The following is a 13708-nucleotide window of genomic DNA, read 5'->3' on the forward strand; positions in this document are numbered from 1 at the left end:
CACTGCATCTGTCCTGGCCATCCTGTCCCCTCCCAAGAATCATGCTCCCCTTGTGTAACCGGAGGCTCGGCTGAGCCACCGCTGATGCCTTTTGGTTCTCATGGTCCATGTTGGGCACTCCCGAGGGAGGGTTGCTCTCCAGAGCCGCTGGGCTGGATTCGCCTTGGTGGTAGTGGTTTGTGTGGGGGGGTATCCAGTGCACTGTGGGACAGCAGCATCTAAAGGCACTGGAAGCCAGTAGTACCTCCCTCTCCCTTGTTACAGTCCAGAGGGTCCCCAGGCATGGCCAGTGTCCCCTCAGGGCTGGGGTAGTAGCAGGGTCACCCTGGGGGAGAGCCGCAGCTGGAGAAGCAGCGCCTCCGCCAATGACAGATGGAGGAGATGAGAAGCAGCAGGAGAGGAGACACCATCCTGAGGATGATGACTTTGTTTGGTTTTGCGGGGTGGTGGCAGGGGTGGGGGTTGCCGGCATCAGACCTAGCTCCACACCCAGCCTTGGATGCCCAGCAACCTGCAAGGGACACAGGACCCAGCCCTCCAGTGGCACGAGCTCCTGTGTGAGGCCAGTGAGCCTGGCGTTATCCTGCACACAAGGCCATGGGATCTTCTCTGAGCCTCTGTCTCCTCGTCTGTGAGCAGGGAGCGGTGGTGACCCCCTGCCCCGCCACAGCACAAGGATGTGATCAGACGACTGCTTTGCAAACAATGTTGAGCTAACCAGGGACCCCAAGCAGCAGGTGGAGTAGGTGTGGTGTGTACCGGAGGACCTTCCATTCCACTGCCCAAGACCCTTCTTCCCACAACAAATGATGAAGGGGAACAGGCACTGGGCTGGGAGGCTGAGCTGCAGTTGAGGGGAGAAGGAGGCAGTGGAAAAGCTGACTCATAAACAGGATCATTTCAGAGGATGGCAGGCCCGGTGGAGAGTAGGGTGGGGAGTGCGGGGGCTCCCATGGTCAGGGACCGCTCTTTGGCCGTGCTGGGTCACCACCTGGTGAGTGGAGAGGAGCCGCAGGGAGGGCACCTCTGGTCCAGGGGACTGCCCAGAAGGCCTGGAAAGTGGGTGGGCTCCAGGATCTGATGGGAGCCAGGAGCCTGGGGGTCAGATGGCGGCAGGAGCCAGGGCAATGAGGGACAGTGGACAGTTGGGAGTTGGGCCTTGATTCTGAAAGCAGCAGGGGCCACATGAAGGTGTGGAGCAGAAGTGACATGACGAGGTCCCTGCGTGTGAGCTGTAGGGAAAGGGCTGCGGGGTGTCCAGGGCCGAAACTGGACCTGACAGGAGGAGCAGGGAGGGATGCTGGGCCCAGCAGCTCTGCTTGGCTGCCTGTGACCACTGGGTCCCAGGCTGCAGAGCCCCCCATCCCGCCTGTGGCTCCCCATCTCTGCCTGACAATGCCAGCTGGCCATGGCCCCGGCAGCCCAGCCGCCTCCCCCCGTCGCTGCCGACAGACAGGAGTCCCCTCCCAGCAGCCAATGAGCGGCTGTCATCGAGGTTCCATGTTAGATTTTATCAATGTGTCCCTGTCGCCTGGGCAACCGCGGTGGCCCTGTCAGTCTTTCTCTGCGCTTTTCAGAGCCGCTGCTCCCACTGCACCATGTGGTTATGTGGTGACTTTCAGCTGAACGGGGATTCCGCCAAACATAACTGACCCGACAGACGAGGCCCCAGTTTTTCTGTCATCGCGCCCCCTCCCCGCCTGTGCCGCCACCCTAGTCTTCCCAGCCTTGGCCACTTCGGGCCAGCGACTGTTTGGCCGGGGGCTGGCGAGGCCACTGGGGCCCAGGCCCCGTTGGAGGAAGGAGCTTGACGAGCCACTATCAGGAACCTCAGCGCCCAGGCCCCCAGGATGACGGGCCGGGCCCCCCCCCAATTCAGCACAGCCAGGCCTGCCCCCGACTGGCCCGAGAAGCACCAGCCACCAGAGGCAGCGTCCGCCTGAGGCTGTCTGGCGAGCCTCACAGAGGAGTTGCCGGGCTTTTGTGTGCGCTGCGCTCTTTGTACTGGAGGCGTGCACTGGAGGAGACACTGGCAGGGCTGGGCCATGTGAGCCGGGCCACCGTGGCAGCAGGGACCCAGGCCGCCAGAGTGGCCCGTCCCCCAACTTCCTCAGCCTCTCTCGGTGGAGGTGCCACGAGGGTCCAGCAGGAGACCGGAAGGCGAAAATGCTCAAGTTCAAGGCCTTCTGCCTGGATTACTGGCAGTTCCTGTGCCTGCAGCCCCTGCATGGAGTCTATAAAAGGTACGTGGACCCGGGAGGGCCTCTGCCATGGGCAGCGGGGCTGGAGGGACCATCCCCGCCTGCCGGCTGCAGGGCCACCTCATCCTGGTGCAGGGCCCCCCGGCCACTGTGAAACTCGGCTTAATCATACCCTTCTCCCTCTGGCCCTGAAGCTAGTGGGATCTCTGCAGAGAAGCAGTCACCCCAGAGTGCTCTGTGTCCCAACGCTGAGCTTTATTGTTCCTTGCTGCTGGGATTGGCCCTGAAGCTGACTTGCTCTGAGCAGTTGAGCCCACAGGGGGCAGCCCCCACCTTGGCCCGGCCCTATGGCAGACCACTCCCTCTGACCTTGCGCAGGTGGCTCATGTGACTAATGGGCTTGATGGGCTCCATCCCAAGCAGGCATCTAAGACTTGGTGGAGGGAATGTGCCCAGAATTGGGGGATCCCTGGTCTGGAAGTCAGGAGACCAGAGTTCAAGTCCCTTTCCTTGCTCTGTGACTTTGGGCAGGTCACTTTCCCTCTCTGAGCCCCAGTTTCCCCATCCTCGGGGATTTGGACCTGATGGTGTGTAGTGGCACTTGGGGGCTGCTCTCGGAAATGATGCGGGCTACAAACAGGACCCCGAAAGTTAGTAAACCTGATGATGTCTTCCACACGCGTGTTCCGTCCACACACACGCCTTGGCTGAGGTGCACCAGGGCCCCAGGCCAGGGGAAAGGGCCCCCAACCCCATGTTGTCATCCTCCACTGCCTGTGATTAAAGACTTTCGGGAGGGGAGGAGGATACTGGCTTTCTGAGGGGATCAGATATCCTGACTCCACACACTGTGAAGCCAAGTCTATTAGCATGCGAGCAGCTCTGGGAAAGTGAGAGAGCTTTGCTTTTCTCTTCCAGGGGTTTTCTCTGAAGGGGGAGGTCCTGGGGGCTCACAACAGACTCAGAAAGGAAGTCCTGTTCCTGGAGGAGTGCAGAGGAGCAGCCAGCCCTGCATCTGGTTGGCAGCAGCCATACTCGGGGCACCCTCTACGATGGCAGGTGGGCCAACCCTTCCTGCCGTCTGGGGAGTTTGCTCTTATAGGCCTGGAACACCTGGAAAGTTCTGGCTGTTAGTCTTTAGGTATCTGCCAAGGGTGCACTTTCCACTGGGCGGTCCTCACCCCTCCTGGAAAAGGGGCCATGAAGCCCTGCTTTGAGCAGGTGCTTCCCAAGGGCAGGCAGCCAAGGAAGTATGGCCACAGGGTTTGGACCCGGGTCTCTCTTGTTCCAAGGTAGACTCTCTCTCGAGTGCTCTACAGCTCAGGGAAGAGTGGGCCAGGGTCCTGGGGCAGGAATGGGCCAGGGTCCTGGGGCAGGAGGGGTGAAGGAGGCACAGCCCCACCCCACCAGGGGCTCAGGAGGACACGATAGGGGGAATGGATCTGGATAAGGGGCTTCATGGAGGAGAGGACAGCTGAGCAGGCAATGAAGTGTCTGAAGGAGCTGGCGGGGCCAAGAAGGGGAGGATGGGTGTCCCAGGCAGCGGGAAAGGCACGTGAAAAACCCCAGAGGCTTTTCAAGGGCAGGTGTCTTCCAGCGGTGGTAGAAGTCTGTGGAGCTGTATCCAGGACCAGGGTCTGGGCCTCCTGCAAGAACAGTGGGGAGCCCAGGAAGGGGCCGAGCAAGAGAGTCACATGGTCCTTGTTGGAGGCCCCAGCTCAGCCTCCAGAGGCAGCCTGTGAGTGCCTTTTGGCCCCGCCCACTGTGAGAAGTTGTTATTCAAAGCAGGTGCTCTTCACTCAAGACGCAACTGTGGTCCAAAGACACATGGGACATGGTCCTTAAGGAGCTCCCAGCCTACAAGGGGAAAGAGATCCACTGCCAGGCCATGTAAGTTAAGGATGAGAGATAAATAGAGGCAGCACAAAAATACCAGCAGCGTGGATGGAGTTGGGGGTGGCAATCTGGCCTGGGAGAAATCAAGGAAGGCTCCCTATAGGAGGTATCATCTGAGCTGGGCCTGAATGTCGAAGCAGAATTTTTCCACATAGGGAGGGGCACTGTAGAAGGAGAGCACAGAATGAACACATGTATAGAGGTGGGAATGAGCCTGGTGTGGTTTAGAAATGGTCGAAGGTCGGAGTTCCCGTTGTGATGCAGTGGTTAACAAATCCGACTAGGAACCATGGGGTTGCGGGTTTGATCCCTGGCCTTGCTCAGTGGGCAGTAGGTTAAGGATCTGTAGTGCAGGTCGCAGACGGGGCTCAGATCCTGCATTGCTGTGGCTCTGGCGTAGGCCGGCAGCTATGGCTCCGACTCGACCCCTAGCCTGGGAACCTCCATATACCACGAGAGCGGCCCAAGAAATGGCAAAAAGACAATGAGGCTGAATGGTAGGGTGCAGGTTCAGGCCGTGAGGCTAAAAAGGAAGGCAGGGTGGGCAAAGGCTCATTGGGCACCTGCTGCCTTGGAGTCATTGTTCTGAGCCCACTGACCCCTTGAAGTGAGGATGTCATTGTCCCATTTTCCAGGAGAGCACAACAAGACTCTGGGTGGAGGGGGGAGTTGCTGGCCCACAGTCACAGGGCCTGTCAGCAGGACCACAGGTTTCACCAGGCTGCACATGGCCAGCTGAGGAGCTCAACTGTGCCCTGGCAAATGAGATGGTCAGGGCTGGGGTCAGCCCTCTTTCCGTTGATTGGTGTCCATAAATAGTGGTGACACGTCTGTCAGGTGGACGGAAACCCCATCCTTATGGCCAGACCTGGTCCTGGTGGGGCTCTGACTGTACCTGGGAGGGTGCCAGCCTCCCTGCCCCGGCCCCTGCTGGGCAGCACTTACCATGCTTCACTGAGGGAACTTAGGGAATGGTGGTCACCTCTGCCCAAACAGATGTAACCCCAGGGACTTGGCGACGGAACCCCTTGGCTTTTTTCCTGATGCCCTATTCTGTTGCTTAAAACAGCGACCCAAAACTTTAAAGTATGAAAAGGGTGTTTTGCAGACAATGCATAATTAACCACTTCTAAACACAGGGTGTGCCAGGCTCCCTTGAAGCTGTTAATTATTCTTCATTAGTGATCTTAAATTCATGTAAAATAATCCTGGCGCTCTGCCAGAGGCTGAGGGGCGGGGGAATGGAGCTGCTTATTCCAAGTGGAAAATGCAAAGGAACGTTCTTGGCATCCCTGCCTTCTGCCTGGGACGATGGCCCTCCTGCACAGCCTCCAATCTTGGCCCAGAGGCCATCGTGGGAGGCACAGAACCCTCTCCCCAGGCCCCAGCTTGGCAGACCTCAGCGTACTCTCAGTGAAGCAGCTTGGTTTTGAAGAAATCATAGAGTGGCATACGTGTCACCTGGCTTTAGAACTAAACTGTTAGGTTGGGGTGGATGGCCCCTGTGGACTGCCCTCAACTCCCACCCCACCCCGATCGCCCCAGCACTAAATCTGAGAAGTACCCCCATTTATTTCACATGCATATTTTTATAATTTTGCTAACACAAAAAAACCATTCACCAAGTTTTGGGGGTTTCTGTTTTTTGTTTTTTTGGTCTTTTTAGGGCCGCACCCATGGCATATGGAGGTTCCCAGGCTAGGGGTCGAATCGCAACTACAGCCACCGGCCTATGCCACAGCCATAGCAACGTGTGATCTGAGCTGTCTCTGCGACCTACACCACAGCTCACGGCAACGCTGGATCCTTAACCCACTGAGCGAGGCCAGAGATCGAACCCGAAACCTCATGGTTCCTAGTTGGATTCGTTGACCACTGCGCCACGACGGGAACTCGTCATTCACCAAGTTTTGGACCTTTGCATATTTTATGTCATAATCTGCAACTTGCTCTTTCAAATTTAATTGTGGTAAAATACATATGATGTAAAATTGACCATTCTAACCACCACAGAGGTCAGCAGCATTAATACATTCACATTCTTGTGCGACCAACACCGCCATCCATCTCCAGAACTTCATCATCCCAAACTGAAACTCTGTCCCCTTCATCACTGACTTACCCCTCCCCCTCCCCCTCCCCATCATTCTCCTTTTCTGACTCCTCTAGGGACTTCATATAAGTGGATCATACAGTATCTGTCCTTTTGTGCCTGGCTTATTTCACTGAGCATGACATCCTGGAGGTTCATCTGTGTTGTAGCCTGGGTCAGCACTTGCTTCTTTTGTAAGGCTGCACAGTACTCCATGCTGTGCATAGAGCACATTTTGTTTATCTGTTCCTCCACGGATGGACACTCATGTTGCTTCCACCTTTTGACTATTGTAGGTCATAATGCTGTGGACACAGGTGTACAGATAGCTCTTCAAGGTGCAATGTGCTTTTTTGGCTCCACATTTTATTGGTGAGAGTTGTCTGTGTGGCTGTGTGTGGTTCTTGTGTTTATTTGCATTGGTGTATAGTAGTGTTTTGTTCTGCTCTTTTGTACTTAGGTGGCTTCTTATTTTCTGATACTCCAGGCAGGACTGCAGTACGTGTTCCTGCACACTATCCTTGCACGTAGGGTGGTATATAGGTATCTTCAGCTTTACTGAGCTTTGCAAACTTGATTTCCAGAGGGGTTCAGCCATGTGCATCCTCTGCAGTAGTGGGTGGGAGCCCTTGTCTCTTGCCTACACTTGGCCAAACCAGTGTGATATTTTCAATGTATATGGGGTGGGGGGAGAACATGGTGGGGCCTCCACCAAGGCTCCACTCAGCATCAGGCATCGCAAAGTGAGAGGTGGCGCCCGCATGTGCTATTCCATTGCTGTGTGGTTCCAGGTCCTCCAAGGGAAAGGGTTTTCAAGGGCAATAGTAACTACCTGTTCTCTTACCCCACGAGCTGACTTTGGAGCCTCCCTGGTGAGCAGGCTGTGGATGCCATCGTCCGCTCTCAGATGGAGGACAGGTTCAGGTGAGCCTAGCTGTCAGCTTGCTTCCTGACGGGCAGGTCTCACCAACCCTTCTGTTGGAAATCACTGAGACCAGGTGTATCCAAAACAGTGTAAAGATGCTCACTTTGGAAAGAGACGCCAGACTCCAAGCTTGCAGCCCAGGAAGCTGGACAGACAGAGATTTGGAATAGTCAGAGACCTCGAGGTGCCTACACACACACTCTGAAGCCCAGGCTTCAGCTCCCAGCGGGCAAGTTCAGTCGCACGAGAGGTGGCTGTGCAGCTGGCACCCCGAGGCTTTGTGACTGACTTGAGGACACAGTGCAGGCTCTGACATCAGGCTGGCTGGGAGTCCGATCGGGCCAGTATCTTAGGCCACTGTTATTACCGCTGTTATGCACATTCACTGGGTGTTTGTTTCACTGTGCCGAGTGCTGTGCAGGTGGGGTCTCCAGAATCCCCACAACAACCTTGTTGAATAGATACTGTTATTTTTTTTTCTTTTTGCTTTTTCTAGGGCCGCTCCCGCAGCATATGGAGGTTCCCAGGCTAGGGGTCTAATCGGAGCTGTAGCCACCGGCCTACGCCAGAGCCACAGCAACGCGGGATCGGAGCCGTGTCTGCAATCTACACCACAGCTCACGGCAATGCCGGATCCTTAACCCACTGAGCAAGGCCAGGGATCGAACCTCATGGCTTCTAGTCGGATTCATTAACCACTGTGCCATGACGGGAACTCCAAATAGATACTGTTATTTCCTCCGTATGTCAGACCTTGAAACGGAGGCCCAGAGAGGACACATGACATTATTAAGGTCACCAAGATGGGGTGTAGTCAGTCTGATCCTAGGAACCAGTTCCACGAAGCTGCCAAGCCGCCCTTGTTATCCATAGCATTTACCACTTCCTGGCTCCGTGCAGCTGCTCCCTTTGCCGTGGCTCTGTAACAAGTCACCTCCAAATTTATATAAAATAATGGCAGTGTTTGTGTTCCCGTCGTAGCTCAGCAGAAATGAATCTGACTAGTATCCGTGAAGATGTGAGTTCGACCCCTGGCCTCGCTCAGTGGGTTAAAGATCCAGCATTGCCGTGAGCTGTGTTGTAGGCTGCAGATGCGCTTGGATCCAGCATTGCTGTGGCTGTGGTGTAGACCAGCAGCTGCAGCTCCAATTCAACCCCTAGCCCAGGAACTTCCATATGCCTCGGGTTCGGCCCTAAAAAGCAAAAAAAAAAAAAAAAAAAAAAAAAAAAAGAAAGAAAGAAAGAAAGAAAAGAAAAGAAAAAAATGGCAGTGTCTGTTTTTCCCATGGGTCTGCAGTTTGAGCAGGGCCCATCCTACCTGGCCTCAAATGGGGCTTCTTGAAGACTGAGGGCGTGATCCCTCAGAAGCCTCACTTCCCCAGCCACTCACCTCACACTTAGCCAGGGCCTCCCCACGAGGCCTGGGCTTCCTCACATTGTAGCAGCTGGGTGCCCAGAGCAAGTGTCGGTGGGGTGGGAGCGCAGACAGAGCCAAGCAGAAGGCACGCCGCCTTTTAGGAGCAGGCCTCACTTCTCTCACGTCCTCTTCACTGGAGCATCACGAGGTCCTTCCCAGGGGCGGGACAGACTCCAGCTTCTATGGGGAGTGGCACCGTCTGATAGTGCTCAAGTGGCCATCTCAGGACACAGTGACACCCAGGTCGCTTCTCCTCTCTGCCCTTCACACCTCGGGCAGAGAGGAGATAGACTCAGGAAGAAAACCTGATGAGTGCAAGCGTGCATGGGACACAGCTGGCCCTTGAGAAATGGTGGGTGTTCTTTTCATTAATGAAGGAAGTTCAGAGAAAGTGTGGGTGTTATTCAGGAGAAGGAACAGCTTTCAATGTGGAAAGCGGGAAGGGGTCTTGTAGAGACAGGTGTTGGGGATGAAGATTGTTTTCCCATCAACACGGCTAAGGCAGAGCCCTTAGTAGAAAAGGCACATGAGGGATGCAAGGATGGTGGCGTGTGAGCCTATGCTTAGCAGAGTCTTTGGTGGTGAGCAAGAGAAAACCCCTGAGCCAGCCAGACATGAGGGAGCTCCCTAAATGGCCCCTGAGGTTCAGCCAGTCAGCAACTGCACCCTGTGTGGGAGAAGCCAGCCAGCCCTCAGGCCACACAGGCAGAGGGTAGCAAAGAGTCTGTGTGCAGGGCTCCCCTGCAAGCGTGTCCTGGCTCGGGCATGTCTGCTGGGCCAGAGGGAGGCAGGGCTGAGATTCAAGCCAAAAGCTCCACTTGACCACACTGTCAGGGGCCTGAGAATCTTCTCTTCAACAGAGTAATCAGTGGAGGTTTAAGAATCAAGCAGCCAGAGCCAAACCCTTCCCAAGGTTAGAGAAGAGCAAACGTCCTGGAGTGGGACGCCAGCATGTCCTTGCCATCTGTACCTCGAGGGCGTGTAAAGCAGGCACTGCAGGTGGGGTGGGCCCTGGGGCTCTGGGGCTCTGGGCTTTGTATGACCGCTTCTCTCCGCCTGGCAGCCTTCTGTGTCTTCTCAAGGTCCCACTGGTGGCCAGAAAGTGCTGGGAGATGGGTGTTCTGATCACAGAGACTTTACTTGGGGGGGATGGGGCGTTGCTGCTGGGACAGACTCCACCAGGGTCTGCCTGACACAATTCCTGCCTTTTATGGCTGGGCTTGGCATGTGAGGGCAGTCCATCCTGAGTAACCATCTGCACCTTGGCCAGGTCCTAGCAGCATCGGATGGATGGGCTGGCTTGCCTGAGGAGCTCCAGGCGCTGGGCAGCTCAGCAGAGGAAGGAGCTGGAACCAGGTGCCTCTGAGCTGAGCCCCTTATCCTGTCTGGGCCTGTTAAAAGCCAGGTCTCCCAGGATCTGGATGTTGAAGCCCTAACCCCAGTGCCTCTGAATTTGATTGTACTTGGACATGGGGCCTTTAAAGAGGTGATTAAAGTGAAATGAGGGCACCAGAGTGACCCTAATGCACCAGAGTGACCCTAATGAGGACTGGTGTCCTCATAAGAAGAGGAAAATAGGAGTTCCCACCATGGCAGTGGAAACGAATCTGACTAGTATCCATAAGAACATAGGTTCAATCCCTGGCCTTGCTCAGTGGGTTAAGGATCTGGCATTTCTGTCAGCTATGGTGTAGATTACAGATGCAGCTCAGATCCCGTCTTGCTATGGCTGTGGTGTAGGCTGGTAGCTACAGCTCCAATTCGACCTCTAGCCTGGGAACCTCCATATGCCATGGGTACAGCCCTAAAAAGACAAAAAGAAAAAAAAAGAGAGAAAAATAGGACACAGACACACGGACGCTATGTCTAAAGGTTAATTTCATGTGTTAGCCCGACTGGCCATGGAGTGTCCAGATCTTTAGCTAAACATTGCTCTGGGTGTGTCCATGAGGGTGTTTGCACATGAGAGTAACACGTACATCCTCTGACTGAGCAGAACAGCTTGCCCTCCTCAGTGTGGTGAGCCTCTCCCAATCAGTCGAAAGCCTGAAGAGACCAAAATCTTGGAATGAGAGGGAACCACACAGACCTGATTGCCCTCCAGCAGGCGCATCAGTTTTTTCCTACCTCTGGACTCAAACAGAGACATCAGCTCTTCCTGGGGCTCAAGTCTCTAGGCACTGGGGTAGAAGAATTTCATCAGCTCTCCTAGAGCTGGCCATGGGGTCCCCAGCTCCCCAGCTGCAGGTCTGGTGATGCACCAGCCTCCAGAGTAGTGTGAGCCTGTTCTTTACTCTCAGTGAAGACATCTGCTTATGGATATGTGTGTGGGTGGTAAATAAATATATACATGTGTGCGCACACACACTCCTATTCCCTCCCTCTCGGGAACCCTGACTAACACAACCCGTGAGGGCACAGTGGAGAGGATCCCGCCTGCAAGCCACGCAGAGAGGCTTTGGAAGAAGCCAGCCCTGCCGGCTCCTTGGCCTACAGAACTTGGAGACGGCACACATCTGCTGTGGAAGCCACCCAGCTTGTGGTACTTGGTTCTGGCCACCCAGGCAGACAGCGCCAGGGCCTCCCTTCCCTCCTGCAAGTGGCACAAGGACCCATCCTCAGGCTTCTCCCGAGTCTGTTGAACACCAGCCCGTGCGCATGCTTGGTGCTCCAAGTGGAACCCACAGGACTGGCGTGTGGTGGGCGGGGCTGGAATCTGGGTGGGGCAGGTGAGGCTTCACCTCGGGTACGGAGTTTAAGTAGGCACCAGGAAACCTCGCAGCCCTGTGCACATGTCCAATTTGTCCATAATGACTGGCTGTTGTTGGTTTTACAACCCTGCGCTATCGTGTAACAGCAACGGTCATTTCTGGGGGCTGCAATCCTATGTGCCCCGCAGGGTGGGTCACCAGGGCCCAGTGGACAATGTGTGATCAGATCGGGCAGTAGGGGGCTGTCTTTATAGTCATCCTTTCAGTGTTAAAGCTTTGTTAACTTTTCCCCTTGGATCAAAAATACAGAGGCTCAGGAGTTCTTGTGACTCAGCAGGTTAAGAGCCTGACGTGCTTTCTTTGAGGATGTAGGTTCGATCCCTGGCCTCACTCATGGGTTAAGGATCTGGCGTTCCTGTGGCCATGGTGTAGGTCTCAGCTGCAGCTCCAGTTCAACACCTGGCCCGGGAACTTCCATATGTGGCAGCTGTGGCCACTAAAAGAAAGGAAGAAAGAAAGGAAGGAAGGAAGGAGGAAAGAAAAGAAAAGAAAGAAAGAAAGAAAGAAAAAAGTATGGAGGCTCTTTTGTTAAGTGTGTATACGGTGCAATGTCCCCTTTGCTTCTGGTTCCAGTGTGCTGGCCCTGAGCTGGCCAGTCCTCACCTGTGTCATCTACTCCCTCAGGGCCAGACTGCTGCCCTCCTTGCAGCCCCGCCCGAGAACACGTGTCCCTCCGCACGTTGCAAAGGAGGCTTAAGGTCAGGGACTATTTCTCCAGAGAGGACATCGGTCCATCAGCAGACAACTCTGACACCATCTGAGGATTAGATAGTGGCATTGAACCACCATAAATGTCCCCACGCTGAAAACTGTTCTGTGTCAGAGAGGGTCCTTGTTTTCAGGGAAGACAGAGAGGAAGCAAGGACTTGGCGGTGGGCATCTTACTCTCAGACAATTCTGATTGCAAGCAAACAAGCGTGTGTGGGGCGGGGGGCGCACACACGCACCTTCATGCCTGTAGAGAGAGGGAATATGATAAAGCAAATGAGATACACAGTTAACATGTGAGGAATCTGAGTGAACAGTGTACAGAATTCTTTGTACTTTTCTTGCAACTTTTCTGTAAATGAAATTAACTTGAAATAGAAATTTGGGGAAAAAAGTGTCTTGCTCAGGGCTGGTTGCCTGTGCTCAGGCCCTGGCTTCTCCAGCACTCCCTGCCCCTGGGGCCTTTCCCTGCCTGAGTGGCACCTCCTCAGGGCAACCCTCCCTGATCACCTGGTCCAGCACAGCCTTCTACCCCTGTCATCCTTCATGTTCTGCAGCTTAGTTTCTTTTTCTTTCTTTTTTTTTTTTTTTTTTTTTTTTTGGTCTTTTTGCGTTTTCCAGGGCCACTCCTGCGGCATATGGAGGTTCCCAGGCTAGGGGTCTAATCGGAGCTGCATCTGCCAGCCTATGCCAGAGCCACAGCAACGTGGGATCCAAGCCGCATCTGTGACCTACATCACAGCTCACGGCAATGCCGGATCCTTAACCCACTGAGCAAGGCCAGGGATCGAACCTGCAACCTCATGGTTCCTAGTCAGATTCGTTAACCACTACGCCACGCCGGGAACTTCTCTCCAGCTTAGTTTCTTTACCATTTTCATTGGCATCAGAAATGATCTCAATCGTTTGCTTAGCACTTGTCCTCTGTCCCCAGCCCAAGTGTCTGCCTATGGAACTTTGTCCCGTTCATCCCTGACCCCACCACCACCACCCTCTGTGCTTCATGCACAGTAGTTGCTCAGTAAACATCTGTGAACAAGGCAAGGTTCAATGGTCATAGGGCCGAAGGTCAGAAAACCTGGAGTCTTGTCTTCCCGGTACCCATCCCCCACCCCCCACCGCGGACCTTCCCCGTGACCTTGGGCAGTGCCTGCTCCACTGTGCCTCATCTTCTCCATCTGTAACCCAGCTAAAGCCTGTGGATTGTATGATGCCCAGACTGCTGCCAAGGCCATGTCCGCAATGAGCCCCCTCTGCCGCGGAGACGGCCCCCACCCTGACCACTGCTCCCTCCCCAGTGGAGGAGAAGCAGAAGGTGAGAACATGCTTCATGGACCTACCTGCAGCCCAGCATTCTGTGCAGGTGCTCACCTCTCTCAGGGCTCTTGAGAACAGAGACGAGGCAGGTTTGCGCCTGCCTGCTGGCCCCCTTGGCAGGAAACAGTATCCTCTGGAAATCGGATCACATTGTCTTGTTTTCATGGTAACCTTCTACTTACAGCAAGTGATACCAGTTTTCCATGTAGGGGAGTGAGCTAAAGTTTCCCTTTTAAAATAAAAGTATTCAGGGGGCAAAAGCCAGTTAATTTGGTATTGTGTGCATTGTTTTTAACTTGCTATTGTTGCATATTAAACCTGGTGGGAAGCAGAGAGCACGGTTGCTTCAAGCTCCACTGTGAACCACACAACCAGACATCA

The 13708-nt window shown here is 54.7% G+C and overlaps 1 protein-coding gene across 6 annotated transcripts in view; it reads left to right on the top strand.

Annotated features, from left to right (window-relative positions):
- The window catches only part of IQSEC1 (IQ motif and Sec7 domain 1), a 162719-nt gene that overhangs the window by 28990 nt on the left and 120021 nt on the right, over nt 1-13708 (top strand). The window contains exon 1 of one of the 6 annotated variants that reach the window (XM_021069390.1): nt 1561-2243. The exons of the other annotated variants lie outside the window; for them this stretch is intronic. Coding sequence (XP_020925049.1) covers nt 2167-2243 — 77 coding nt within the window. The 5' untranslated portion in view covers nt 1561-2166. Of the gene's footprint in view, nt 1-1560; nt 2244-13708 lie in introns of those variants that run through there. 6 annotated transcript variants of the gene reach the window in all.

The sequence above is a fragment of the Sus scrofa genome, chromosome 13 (assembly GCF_000003025.6).
Source record: "Sus scrofa isolate TJ Tabasco breed Duroc chromosome 13, Sscrofa11.1, whole genome shotgun sequence".
Classification (NCBI taxonomy): domain Eukaryota; kingdom Metazoa; phylum Chordata; class Mammalia; order Artiodactyla; family Suidae; genus Sus; species Sus scrofa.